The 12,222-nt window shown below is 50.6% G+C and overlaps 4 protein-coding genes across 4 annotated transcripts; 1 reads left to right on the plus strand and 3 right to left on the minus strand.

Moving 5' to 3' along the window:
• Positions 1 to 349: 349 nt before the first annotated feature.
• N0V89_008923 (uncharacterized protein) lies at positions 350 to 2,069 on the minus strand (the record flags this gene model as incomplete). Its single annotated transcript, XM_056217676.1, has 3 exons — positions 350 to 1,104; positions 1,211 to 1,659; positions 1,807 to 2,069. The coding sequence occupies 3 exons, from the start codon at positions 2,067 to 2,069 to the stop codon at positions 350 to 352; spliced, it is 1,467 nt and encodes a 488-aa protein (XP_056069232.1).
• Positions 2,070 to 3,305: 1,236 nt separating this feature from the next.
• Positions 3,306 to 5,034, minus strand: N0V89_008924 (uncharacterized protein; the record flags this gene model as incomplete). The annotated part of the gene is made up of 4 exons (XM_056217677.1): positions 3,306 to 4,319; positions 4,386 to 4,583; positions 4,633 to 4,862; positions 4,917 to 5,034. 4 exons carry the CDS (start codon positions 5,032 to 5,034, stop codon positions 3,306 to 3,308), a joined length of 1,560 nt encoding a protein of 519 aa, XP_056069233.1.
• A 4,126-nt stretch (positions 5,035 to 9,160) lies between these two features.
• N0V89_008925 (uncharacterized protein) lies at positions 9,161 to 10,281 on the plus strand (the record flags this gene model as incomplete). The annotated part of the gene is made up of 2 exons (XM_056217678.1): positions 9,161 to 9,456; positions 9,507 to 10,281. The coding sequence occupies 2 exons, from the start codon at positions 9,161 to 9,163 to the stop codon at positions 10,279 to 10,281; spliced, it is 1,071 nt and encodes a 356-aa protein (XP_056069234.1).
• A 739-nt stretch (positions 10,282 to 11,020) lies between these two features.
• N0V89_008926 (uncharacterized protein) lies at positions 11,021 to 12,103 on the minus strand (the record flags this gene model as incomplete). Its single annotated transcript, XM_056217679.1, has 3 exons — positions 11,021 to 11,669; positions 11,712 to 12,007; positions 12,062 to 12,103. The coding sequence occupies 3 exons, from the start codon at positions 12,101 to 12,103 to the stop codon at positions 11,021 to 11,023; spliced, it is 987 nt and encodes a 328-aa protein (XP_056069235.1).
• Positions 12,104 to 12,222: the final 119 nt, after the last annotated feature.

Consider the following 12,222-nt stretch of genomic DNA (forward strand, 5'->3'; position numbering starts at 1 on the left):
CGTGATACCCCCAGAGAGCGAAAGTGCACGTTTAGCCTTCAAGCATTGCAGGATCAGCTCAAAGCAGGATCGTGCTCCTCGACCTTTTTTACTACATGTTATGTGCGCTGCTCCCCGCAGGGTCCGTGTGACTTGTGGCGGTATTTAGTAGCCCACGATGGTGGCGAGCTCAGTAGTCGGGGCGATGTAAGGCTGTATCTGGTCCCTCACCTTGGTCCGCTGTTCAAAAGCGTAAGCAAGCCCAATGAGAGTGCTTTCCGTGAACTTTGAGCCCAGGAAGCTGATTCCAAAACTATGGAAGACACGTCAGACCGGGTGAACTTTCAAGGAAGCCTGCTGCTCACAAGACTCACGGAAGATTTGGTGCCAGCTCAACCAATCCCCAGTCATTCTTCACGATCGGGGTATCCGCCGGGTACGAGCCCAAGGGCACCGTGATCGCGGGCGTCCCTACAACTGCTGCGAAACTGTGTCCGAATTTCGTTGGGAGAACCACGGCGTCAAGAACGTTGCGTTCAATCGCGCCGAGCAAACCACCTTCTCCACCATAATACATGTTCTTCTGATATGCCGGCCAGAAGCGAGGATCTGTGTTGTTCCAGTTCGCTAGCGCTTGGTCCCAGACCCCCGTATCTCTGGTGGGATAATCTTCGAGCGGAAAAGATTGTGTGAAATTCCTCAGGCTCTCCAACGAAGTAATATTAGAAGGGTTTTCTATTAGCAGGTCAAGATAACCCTCCAAATTCACGACAAAGTCAGCATTGAGGATTTCAGTGGGTAAGGTCGAGTTCTTGAACTCTTCTGCAGCGGTAAAATTGCTATTATCGACGATGATAGCTCCCGCTTCTTGAAGAATTAGTAATGCTCGCTCGAAGGCGTCAGTTAATGGACCCGTCGTATTGTCAGAGTAGAGCGAGAGAACGTTGCGAGGAACTCCGATTCGGGCACCGGATAGAGCAGAGATGTTGCAGGCGGCAATGTAGTCGGGGATGCTTCCATTGCCCGGTATGGCCGAGGTGTAATTATCGTATGGATCAACGCCAGCAATGGCTTGCAGGATGTGAGCCGCGTCCTTCACCGTTTTTGTCATAGGCCCAACGCTGTCTTGATGCTCACTTATTGGTATAACCAAGTGTCTCGACGTTAGACCAACGCCCACAATTCGTATCAGTATCGTGGGAGTGCATGTTGCCCGCGAAGAGTTACTTACTTGGTTTGATTCCGACGAGATTCTCAAGCGAAGCTGGCGACATGATGGAACCATCTGTTTCGGTGCCCAGGCAGCCCAATGCCAGCCCAAGAGCGGCCGCTACCGCACTGCCACTCGAGCTCCCGTTCGGATCTTCGGCGGGCCAGTAAGGGCCGTACACTTGGCCGCCGATGGCTGACCAGCCATTACTAGAGTTTCGCGATCGCCAATCGGCCCATTGGCTGAGGTTTGCCTTTCCAAGAATGATAGCTCCTACAGCTCGCAGCTTCTCCACAACCGTCGAGTCTCTGGGGACCATGGCTCCAAGAAGAGCCCATGAACCAGCTTCTGGAGTATCAGTGGAAACCCTCTCCCCGCAATCTAGAGATCTTACAAACTGACCGGTAGTATTCATCTTATCAAATGTCGCTATGTTATCCTTGATGATGATGGGGATCCCATGGAGGGGCCTGCGGGGTTCAGCGGGATGGTAATGTTGCTGACATTGGAGTTACTCGCCCACGAATGCACCCGGATAGCCGTTCAGAGTCCAACGCGGCGGCAATTGCTATAGCATCGGGATTTACTTCATTGACAACATGCAGCTTATCGTTCACTTCTGCGATCCGGCGAAGGTACGCCTGTAGAATTCGTTAATGGGATGGCTGAGAAAGCCATACAATCCAACGGGTAAGTGGAACAAATGCTCTAGTCGTAAGGCTTGATTGCATGTCGGCTTGATGTTCCCGGGACTATAGGGACCTTGTCGTGGCCATTGACGATTCTCCCAAAGAATAGTCATTCGCACCTTGACCAGGTCCACACTAGTGAACTGTTCGTTATTCAGCCCTGCCATAAGTGTCTCAACGGTCGCTTCCATTAGCGGCGGGAACGATCCTTCTCGCGCTAGACAAGACAGTTAGTCAAATACTGTTTACGTATCGGTGAACGTACCCGCCGAAAGCCCGGAACTCTGAATTGGCGTCGAGCTGACATAATGGACAAACAGGGGACCCAGGCTCAAGGCCAGCTGCACAGAGATCTTCATAATGCACGAAGCTCTTGTGATGTTGGCGGAGGAGCTCAATAGTTCTTGTGCATCTCCTCGCAGTGTGTAGCCGCACTTTTGAAGTCCCACGTCGCGCCGCCGTTCACGCCAAGGCACTAGGAGAGTCACGCGTGCCCCTGCGTGCAAGGCTCATCACACCTGCGCACATGCGGTGCGACCGGCGCCACCAATAAACGTTCCTCCATCCAGTTTCCTAGATTGGCGAAGATCACTGCACGGAAGTACACATGCTGCGGTACACCCGGCCAATGAGCTTGGGCCCCAACACTGAGAGAGATTCCGGCGAAACCCTGAAATCGTCCCACAAGTTGGAATGACAATTTTCGATCGCGTGTAATGGGAGTTATATCACGATAGAATAGAAATTCAATAGATCAGGGGTACTAATCTACCTATGGTTTCTAAGCTACGTAACATGCTCAACATTACTCAATATTATTTTACAATTGATAGCAGTAAGGTTATCTATGATGAACATCATCACCATTAAAGTCTCCGTACAGTTTTCTAAGTATAGCTAAGTGCATCTCAACACAGTTATTCGGAACCAGTATTGTGAGCTGCATGGAGGATAATTACCCGCCTTGAGTGTACGCCTGTGAGAACTCTCTGTGCCACCGCGCTGGTGGTGGAACGGTGGTCTATTGTATGTCCTGGATTGCGGGTTGTAGGTTGCATCTCGCGGCCATTTGTGGTTGACTTCCTCACATCAACTAATAGTGACCTGAAACATTCATACGCGGCATGTGATAGATGTCGCAACAGTAAAAATAGCGAAGTTAAGCTTCGCCAGGGTTCCAGTACAATTGCGTGGTAGCTCGCATCACTAACAGCCGCAGCAAGGCACCCTGTATCGCTAACAGTACTAACAGACAGCTTGGGTGGAACACGTGACAGTAGTACCGAGATGTCCTAGGTGCAGGCTATCAAGTCGATCAAACTCCGTCACTTGGGTGATAGGTGACATGTAATGCAATCTTACATCCGGCCTCAACACTTCTGTAACAGCTCTGGCTTGGGAAGTTACCTAAGGAAAGCAAAAGAACTTCAAGCACCCGGTACCTCTGCCGATTTTGCCTCGGCCTTTCCCTTCACACTGTCTTCGCCCTTTCCGTCACTTGAAGAAGTCTCCGCATCAACCTCTACGCCGTGAACATACTCGAATCCTGTAATGACCTTGGGTATCAATGAGGGTTTGTCGGGAAAGAACAAGTTCAAAGTGTAATATAAAAAGATAGACAGGAAGAACCCATAGAGCCAGTTGATGGTAAAAAGATTTTTGAGACCTTGCTGGAGACGGATGTTGGGATTGACCTTGTTGGCTAAGGCAGGAAGCAGTGGAATGATCGTAATGAAAATCGCCGCGACGGCCCGCCAGTTACTGCCGTACTTCCCGTACCGATAGATTCCCCGTGGGTCGTAGAGCGCAGGGACGTCATATTTCCTGTGTTTTACCAACCAGTAGTCAGCAAATAATATTCCGGCCATCGGAGCCATAAAGATTGCGTATGCGCTCATGAAGTTGAGAAAGGTTTTGCCCGAGGAGACAATAATCCATGGACATAATGCCCAGCTGCCGACTATGGAGACGAGTATGGTTCCGCGTCGGACGTTGAACCATTTGGGAGCTATGGTCGTGACATCATTGGCGAAGGAGACGGCGTTCGCGCTGACATTCACGCTGACCTGACTGAGAAGCCAGATAGCTGCGCAGAAGAATGCTGCAGCACGACCGCCTGGAGTGCCTTGCCACTTGTCGATTATCTGTATTGGTGTCCAATATGGTGTACCCCATATCTGCTGTGCGGCAGACGCGGAGATGATGCCCATGAGGGCTGTCAAGGTTTTCAAAAGCGGTATCGTCGGTATCTGCCAGTAATGGGCATGTCGGTCTTTGCTGAAGCGTGAGAAGTCCGAGATGTTTACTGCGAGAGTGCTATATCCACCAGTAACACTAGTCATACTCGAGAGCCACAGCCATACGCGCTCACTTCCATGAACCTTGGGCTGTTGGTTAAAGAAAGCTCCGTTGCCACCTGCTTTCAGCGCCACCCAGATAGTCTACCGCATATCGTTAGCATGGAATAAATTAGGTCAGGTATAGTAATTAGACAAGCGGCAGCTTACCATACCGATGGCGACTGGCGGCATCAAAACAGTCTTGACCCAGAACAGATACTGCAGCTTATGAGTAGGTATGAGGAGCATTGGAGCTTGAATCAGCCAATATAAGAAGTACGATATCATTCCAGCGGTGCTGAGACCTGCAGATGCGGGCAAGTGATTCGGTAGAGTCTTGAAACTGGGCCAGATAGCAGTGAGCATCTTGATTTCAAGTTAGCACAGCACTCTGTGGCGAAGGGAAGCAACGCACGGCCGAGACACAAGTACCCCCATATCCAGTATGAACACCGAACCAAAACATAGCCAAGATGCCTCTGCTTACAACAGCAAAGTAACTGAACCAGTATCCGTGGCTCGCTCTAGAAGCGATCGGAAAGGGGACATGCAGATCGGCACCGATGGCACCGTTGAAGACCGTTGGCACGGCATTGCAGATGCCAGCGACCAAAGTGATGAGCACGGCATCGGTAGCAGAGAGGCCTATGATACCCAGTCAGCATTATCGCATGTTGTGCAAGACCTGTTCAGGCATACCTAAGGTAACGATGGCCGAACCGGTGCTCCACGTCGAAATGGTGACCAGGTCCGAAACCCAGTAAGCAACGAAGGCGCCTCTCCCCCAGGTTCTCCTCTCCGGAGGCACGGGATCCATGTCCGCATTGGTCCAGACATCGTGTGGTGCAATACTACTCGACTGCTTCGGTAGCTTCCAGCTGGACGGTTGTGTGACACGCAAGCGAACTTTTCGGGCCGCTGCATGTCCTCGTTCTTTGATCTTCAAGCGGTCCATTAGAATGCCCAGCAACAATACCGCTGCTTGTTGCCATTCCGCTGGTCAGCGAAGCTGTATTTGATGCCGCAGTTGTGAATGACTTGATGGTAAGTATGCGCTAGGCTCTTATCTCGACTTTATCCGGGGTGATGCGTTATCAGTAGCTCGGCCCAGATACCATTATCACAGTAGACTGCGAGCGATGCTAAGATGAACGATTGTTCATGGCGCGCATTCGACGGCATCATCGGACACTCATAGCTCGGGCGAACTGCACCTGAACATTGTTATCGCAGCAGTAATAGGGAGGGAGTGGAAGCTTTGGCTGTGGGCTTTCTCGGCTTCATCGGCTGTATCTTGATTGGCCGAGATCGTCCGTCTAGCTTTCTCGCCCCCACCCCCGCAAAATGGCCACGACAGCACCTCGGGCGAGGCTTGCGTGCATCGCATGCACGCGGAGGAAGGTGAAATGCAGTTCTCGGGAAACAGGACATGTGCCATGCACGAATTGTGCGCGAAGGTACGTCATAGGTGTTCACCAGGCCTTGGGACGTTCATTAATTCGCTGAGCTGCAGGGGTGAGCAAGCAACATGCGGTATCAACATCGGCAATGACACTTTGCCATCACCGTCAAGTGCCAATTCACGAGATCTCGAGCTTGAGTACTTGCGGCGTAAAGTGAGCGACCTCGAAAATGGTATTCGGGTAGAGTCGCCCACCATCGATGTCGGAACGCCACATGATCGTCGCCACAAAGAAATCGTCGAAGGCTACGACGCCGCCACAGGACCGCATCTTGACGGAATCGAAAGTCCTCCAGAACGAAGCGGACATGACTCTGTCGCTCAAGATGCAGCGTCTATTCTGGAATTCCTGGCCTGGGGTAGAAGGAAAGACCCAGGTTTACCAGCCGTTGCATCGCCAGAAGTGGACAGGAACGACTGCCATGAGAACGAGCCAGATATCTTTGAGGATTGCTCATCGCTTGCCGTCATTCAACTCTTGCTACCGAGTGAGGTCCAAGTGCGGCAGCTTGTCAACTATCACTGCAATGCTTTACTTTGGTATCATGGGTCGTTCTACGCTCCAACTTTCATGGACCAACTACAAACCTTTTGGGGTCGCCTTGGTGGCCAGCTCACCGGATCAGAGGTGGACTTGCAATGGGTAGCATTGTTGTTTTCAGTCATGACTGGGAGCTTGACATGTGCGCCGCCAGCGCAAGTGCAGTCGTGGGGATTCCGTGATGCGGAACAAACCACATTGTCAAGACGCTGGTTCCAAGCAATTACCACCTGTCTCAACCGTGGCGACTACACCTCCAATCTCAGCATATTCTCATGCCAGGCAATTGCCACCGCCACTATTGCAGCACATCTGCTCGGTTTTAGCAGTTCGCAAAGCATACACCTTGCTGCTGCCGTGCGAGTCGCCCAATCCCTGGGACTTCATCGACTTGGCCCAGAAATAACAGGTAGCAAGACAGAGAAAGAGATAAGTCGACGAGTTTGGACACAACTGTGCAGTCAAGACTGGTTCGGCATCCCTTTCTCTGAAAGCTATCTTGTTAATCCTCTCTATACGACCTCCGAGCCTCCAATGAATTGCCATGACCATGACCTTGTCTCTTTGCCAACATCGGAACCCACTATCACTTCCTACTGTCGGTTCCTCTACGATATCGCCGCGATCATGCCTCAACTACAAGACGCGCTAATGTCATGCAACACACCATACACGAAGTATGAGCAAGTCTTGAAGTGGGATGCGCGACTTCGAACTTTGGCAATCAACAAACGACCTGCCTTTCTGAGTGCCGTCCCGTTGGAGTCGAATTGGCCGGACTGGATACCGTGGGCGCGACGAGCTTTGGCAATAAGCTCCAGCCACAAGATCATCATGATTCATCGATCCTTCTTGTCTGCCAGCTTCACGAACCCAGCCTTTGCTTTCACGCGGCGCACGTGCATTGCTGCGTCCAAAACCATCGTCAGGGAGTATAAACTGGTAGTCAAAGAAGATGGGCCGATATTGTGGATTCATCAAGCTTTTGCAGTAGCCGCTGGTATCATTCTTTCACTGGATATACTTCACCAAGATCAGAGGTCGCAAGAATACGACGAACACTGTGATTTGGTGGGCACGATGGTCAGCATGTTGCACTCTTGCAGCAATAGTACGATTGCCTCACGGGGAACAAAGCTATTGGAAGCTCTCCAGGTGGAGATTTCGAAGAATGCTCTAGCTTTCCAGGGTACTAAACGGCGTCGAGATGGTACTGCCATCAAAGGTTTCAGCGTACCAGCGTTCGTTAAACAGTTCCATGAACAAGGTTCACTTCAGCGCCATGATCTAGGGACAGTAGCTTCGCAGGAGCCTCCTTCGATTCATACTCAGAATCAACCGTCGCAAACCTACAATACCGACTTAACACTCCTCAACTACAATTTCTCTTTTGTAGCCCCAGGGTTCAATGAAGATAATGGATTTGAAAACCTTCTATACCTAGCCAATCACGAATTCACAGGTCCCTAAACAGGTGGGGCGTAGATTGAGAATTTAGGAGCATGGCGCAAATGTCGACTTGGTGCGCAATACAACGGAAAGACTCATTTAGAGAAGACAAAGGACTGCTTCATGGATCTCTCAACGCCCTCGCCGCAGAACACAATGCAACACTGCTCAAAAGCTTATCAATCGCCTGCTTGACACCCTGCAAATCTTCAAGGATAGGCTGGTGCCCACTTCGGACAACCTTGATCCAGCTGGTACCGCCCAGTAGCACGCTGATGTCCTGCGAACGCTGTACTGGACTGATCATATCGCGATCTCCTGCAACAAAAACAACTGGTGAGACGATCTTCCCATATTGTGGATCTTTATGTTCTAGATCAACGATCGCTTCGCATGTTTGTGCATATGCTTCTGGGTCAGCGGCGAGCACCGCACGTCTCACTTCCTCTCGCGTGGACGGATCCACTATTCGTTCAAGCCTATATCCTAAGTTATTGCCCTCTCTAAAACGATGATTGGAGGCTTTACGCACGTATCCTCGTAGAAGTTCGACTTGGTAGCAATATCAGCTGCAAATGCAATGCCTTTTGATCTCACTGCCGTCGCAAGATCGCACATGCGCTGCCGGGCTGCTGGGATGTGTCCTGCCGCCACACCAACTCCGAGGAGCGCTAATCCACCAATTGCCTCCGGATATTTCGCTGCGTACTGTAGAGCAACGATCGCACCCAGAGAATGTCCAATGATGACGGTATCTCGCGACATTTCCGGAGCTCCTTGTAAAGCCGCGATGAGCTCGCCCACGTCTGCGACATAACTGGCCACAGAAATTCTACCTGCCGATAGTTTGAGAAGGGAACCTCCAAAGCCCGGAAAGTCGAGTAGGATTATGTTACGATTTGAGGGGAGATGTGGCAGGAGAGGAGTGAATGTATCGCTGGAACCACCGAGTCCGTGGAGGCAGAGTAGCAGAGGTCCCGAGAGGCTTCCGGTTTGGAAATAGTGCAGAATGGTGCCTTCCCTAGTTGTGTAGTACTTCGATTCGAGTGCTCGTAAGGTCATCGTCGGTATATTGCGCCTCTTTCGAAAGCAAACCTTATTTTCACTCTCAGGTAAGAATTCCTTCTCTCATCGTAACACACGTAACTAATAATCGAATCGATCAGGGTCGGGTAAATCCGCTACGCTGCCGTGCAAGGATGCTCGGCCGAGAAATGGGTGCGCTATCTTCGCGTGTAAATCCATGGAGCACGCTTCCTCGATAGTCGGACGCAGCTCGATCGCATCAATCGGTCTTAACGACTGATGCTTGAGACGAGTTTCTTATCTGCTTCCTTTCGATGCTGATGGAATACTTCCGAGGCATGTAGCTAAGCCCGAATTGGTCACTTGTGGTCATAGCCACGACAACATATGAAATAGAACTTCTACTCCAGGCCATCTGGAGCTACGAAAACAGTTACCCGTCGTTCTTCAATACAAAGTAACATCATGGTCATCACTGCTACTGTTACCGAGGATGAAGTCACCAAGATCCGCATCACGCCGCCAAAACAGCAGATTAGTCTTCCCCATTCTGATACAACGGCTGGACGCGTTGTGCCTATAGTGCACGCGGAATCTAGCGGGGTTGATTTTGGAGCTGAAGTCTATGGCATCGACCTGAACAGATTTACCGATGCTGACTTTGACTTGATTTCCGATGCGCTTCATAAGCACAAATTGCTCGTTTTCAAGGAGCAACCCGCTATGCTGAGGCCACAACAACAGTACATATTGACAGCAAAGTAAGTATACGCCGACTCTATAATCTATCTACGCTAATCCATATCGACAGTTTCGATCCCAAAGAAACGACCGGCGGCTTCGCTCATGGTCACGACCCATTTCTCACGAGTCACGATGGTGTTGACTTCTACGGTATTCCAAAGCGACCTGCGCTACCAGAACAACCGCAAGTACACATTCTTGGTCGTGGCGCTCTTCCCGATGGACACTTCGGTTTCCCTCCCGGGTTCGAAGTACAAGGAATAGACCACGAAGAATTCCATCTACCGCCGCATATTCCCGCAGAGGAACGCGAGGCTGGTGCATCGCGTTTCTACCAATGGCATTTTGACGGCTCGCTGTACAACATCCCACCGCCGCGTGTTGGTTGTCTTCTTGCTGTGCGAACTCCCAAGGGTCCTGATGTCACTGTGCGCTGGGAAGACGAAGCGGGAACCGAGATGAAGATGGCACCTGGTGCGACGGCCATGGTAGCTGGTAGCCGAGCATTGGCGCTTCTGGATGAAGAAACGCGGCAGATTATTCTCAACAGTAAGATCGAGTATGCGCCACACGCTTTTGCATGGATGTCGACAGCGCACAGCACACGACTCGGACATTCGATTGAGACTGAGGGTCTTGAAAAGCCACTTGAAGAATTACCAAAGTGGGACAAGAGCAAGATTTGTGTGTACCCGATGGTATGGACGAATCCTAAGACGGGCGAAAAGTCATTACAGGTGCATGGACAGGGCGCATATAAGCTGTATCTCAAGAACAGCCCTGATGGAGGGGAGACTGTGGTTGAGAACCTCGCAGAGGTGCGTGCTTTCATGGACAAGTAAGTTCTAGTTATTTCAATGAACCCTCTACTTCATGGTACTAACATGTCTGGAGAATTATGCGACCGGTCTTGCGACCGGAGAACATCTATGCGCATCCGCATCAGGAGCAAGATGTGATCTTGTGGTACAATAGGGCCTTATGGCATAGCATCGTACGTCAAATTATCCAAATCTACATCCAAAACCTGTGAAGTGATTACTGATTTCCCTGCGTAGACCGAGTTTCCGAAGTCGTACGGGCCTAGAGTTATGCACCAATGCAATGTCGCGGCGAGCGATCACCCTTCCGGATAAATGAATACAAGCCAGCGCAACTGTATATTTTAGCTCGTGAATCTATGCAGCCCAGATGTCATAACGTGTAGACCCTTATATCGTGCACGTTCTATATGCAGATGAAACGCGTTGAACTGATAAGTCAGGATAGAGATGGCGATGTGAATCAATCCTAGCCAATCCCATGTTGCTGTAATTCGCAATATTAGATTGGGAGCAAGGGAAGGAATAATGCCCGCACAAAGAAATCGAATGATGCGCGAGGCTGGGATCGCTTTTTCAGCTAAGGGACGCGCGGGGACGCGAGGCTCGGAAAACGGCATGAATCATATGTACATCAACAAATTCACTCCATCTCAAAACGCAGTGTCCATATACATGATCCCTGGTGCCGAAAGTTGACCTTTTTGTAAGATGATGGTCCATTAAATTTGGCATGAAATTGAATTGGGCTTTTAGAAAATCATGCGACAGCCTCTACAGGCAGGACCTTCATTTCTGCCACCTTTGTATTCTCCTTCGCCTTCAATTTCTCCTTCAAGGCTCCGTAATATTTTTCCATGGCTGCTCTATTGAACTCCTCTCCGGTTACAGCGGGATACTTCTTTTTGGGTCCCTGGATAATCGCATCCTTGACTGGCTGGTTAAAGAACGCAATGCTGTATCTCTCCCCAAAGTAATCACCTTCCTCAGATGGTGCCTTCACCCGGTGATACGTACTCTTAAAGCGATCGTCGCTCCAGCTCATCAGTAGATCGCCGATATTGCAGACAATGAGACCAGGTTGAAATTCGACCTTGGTCCACTCATCACCGAGAGCGTATTCGGTGACCACTTCGCGACCTGGACAAATCTCGAGCCCAGATTGACCAGACTGCTGGAAAAGAAGAGTTAAAAAGCCCCAATCAGCATGCGCTCCTGCACGGTGTCGGATTATGCCGTCGTTGGTCTTGGGAGTCTCGTAGTAATGGAGCAAGCGAAGCGTCGACTGCGAGTCCGGCCGACTGACGTCGTGATACCTGACGAAGTAATCGTCGTCGAAGCCCAGCCCCCGCGCAAGGCACAACATGAGCTTTTCCGAGACTCCTTGCACGCGATGCATAAACTTCAAGCTATTCTCCTTAAAGTCAGGTAACTCATGTTCTGTAATTCACGACTGTGCCATGTTCTCGCCAAATTGGAGCTGGTATGATTCTTTAGTGTCGGCTGCGCCGGTCGAGGGCCGTACCTGCGACATCTTCTCCCAGCCCACATTTTGCGGACTCCACGGTACTGTCGCTTTCGTGGTATCGGGCAGGCTGAAGAACGATTCCGAGACGGAGAACATGGATTGTACTTCGTCTTCGGAAAGGCCATGGTCTTTCACGGCGAAGAAGCCAACGCTCTCTGCGGCAGCGCACATTTCTGCAGAGATGTCATCGATGCGATGCTCGAAATCGTGAAGAGAAATCTATACAACTAGTTAATGATCGCCTCAGGCCACACTTGGACACAGCCTACCTACCTGGGGAATCTCGCGCTCCACGTATTTTGTCTTGGAAGCCATTGTAGCGTTGGCTGAATGGGGATTGTTCGCTGTTTTGGCAAGATCGAATCTTGTTGTCTTGCTGACATCCCCCCCTACATTCTGGCAACTACGTAAGCTGCTTCAGTGTTGCATGGCTA

This window comes from Didymosphaeria variabile (genome assembly GCF_027946475.1).
Source record: "Didymosphaeria variabile strain IMI 356815 chromosome Unknown scaffold_6, whole genome shotgun sequence".
NCBI lineage: Eukaryota > Fungi > Ascomycota > Dothideomycetes > Pleosporales > Didymosphaeriaceae > Didymosphaeria > Didymosphaeria variabile.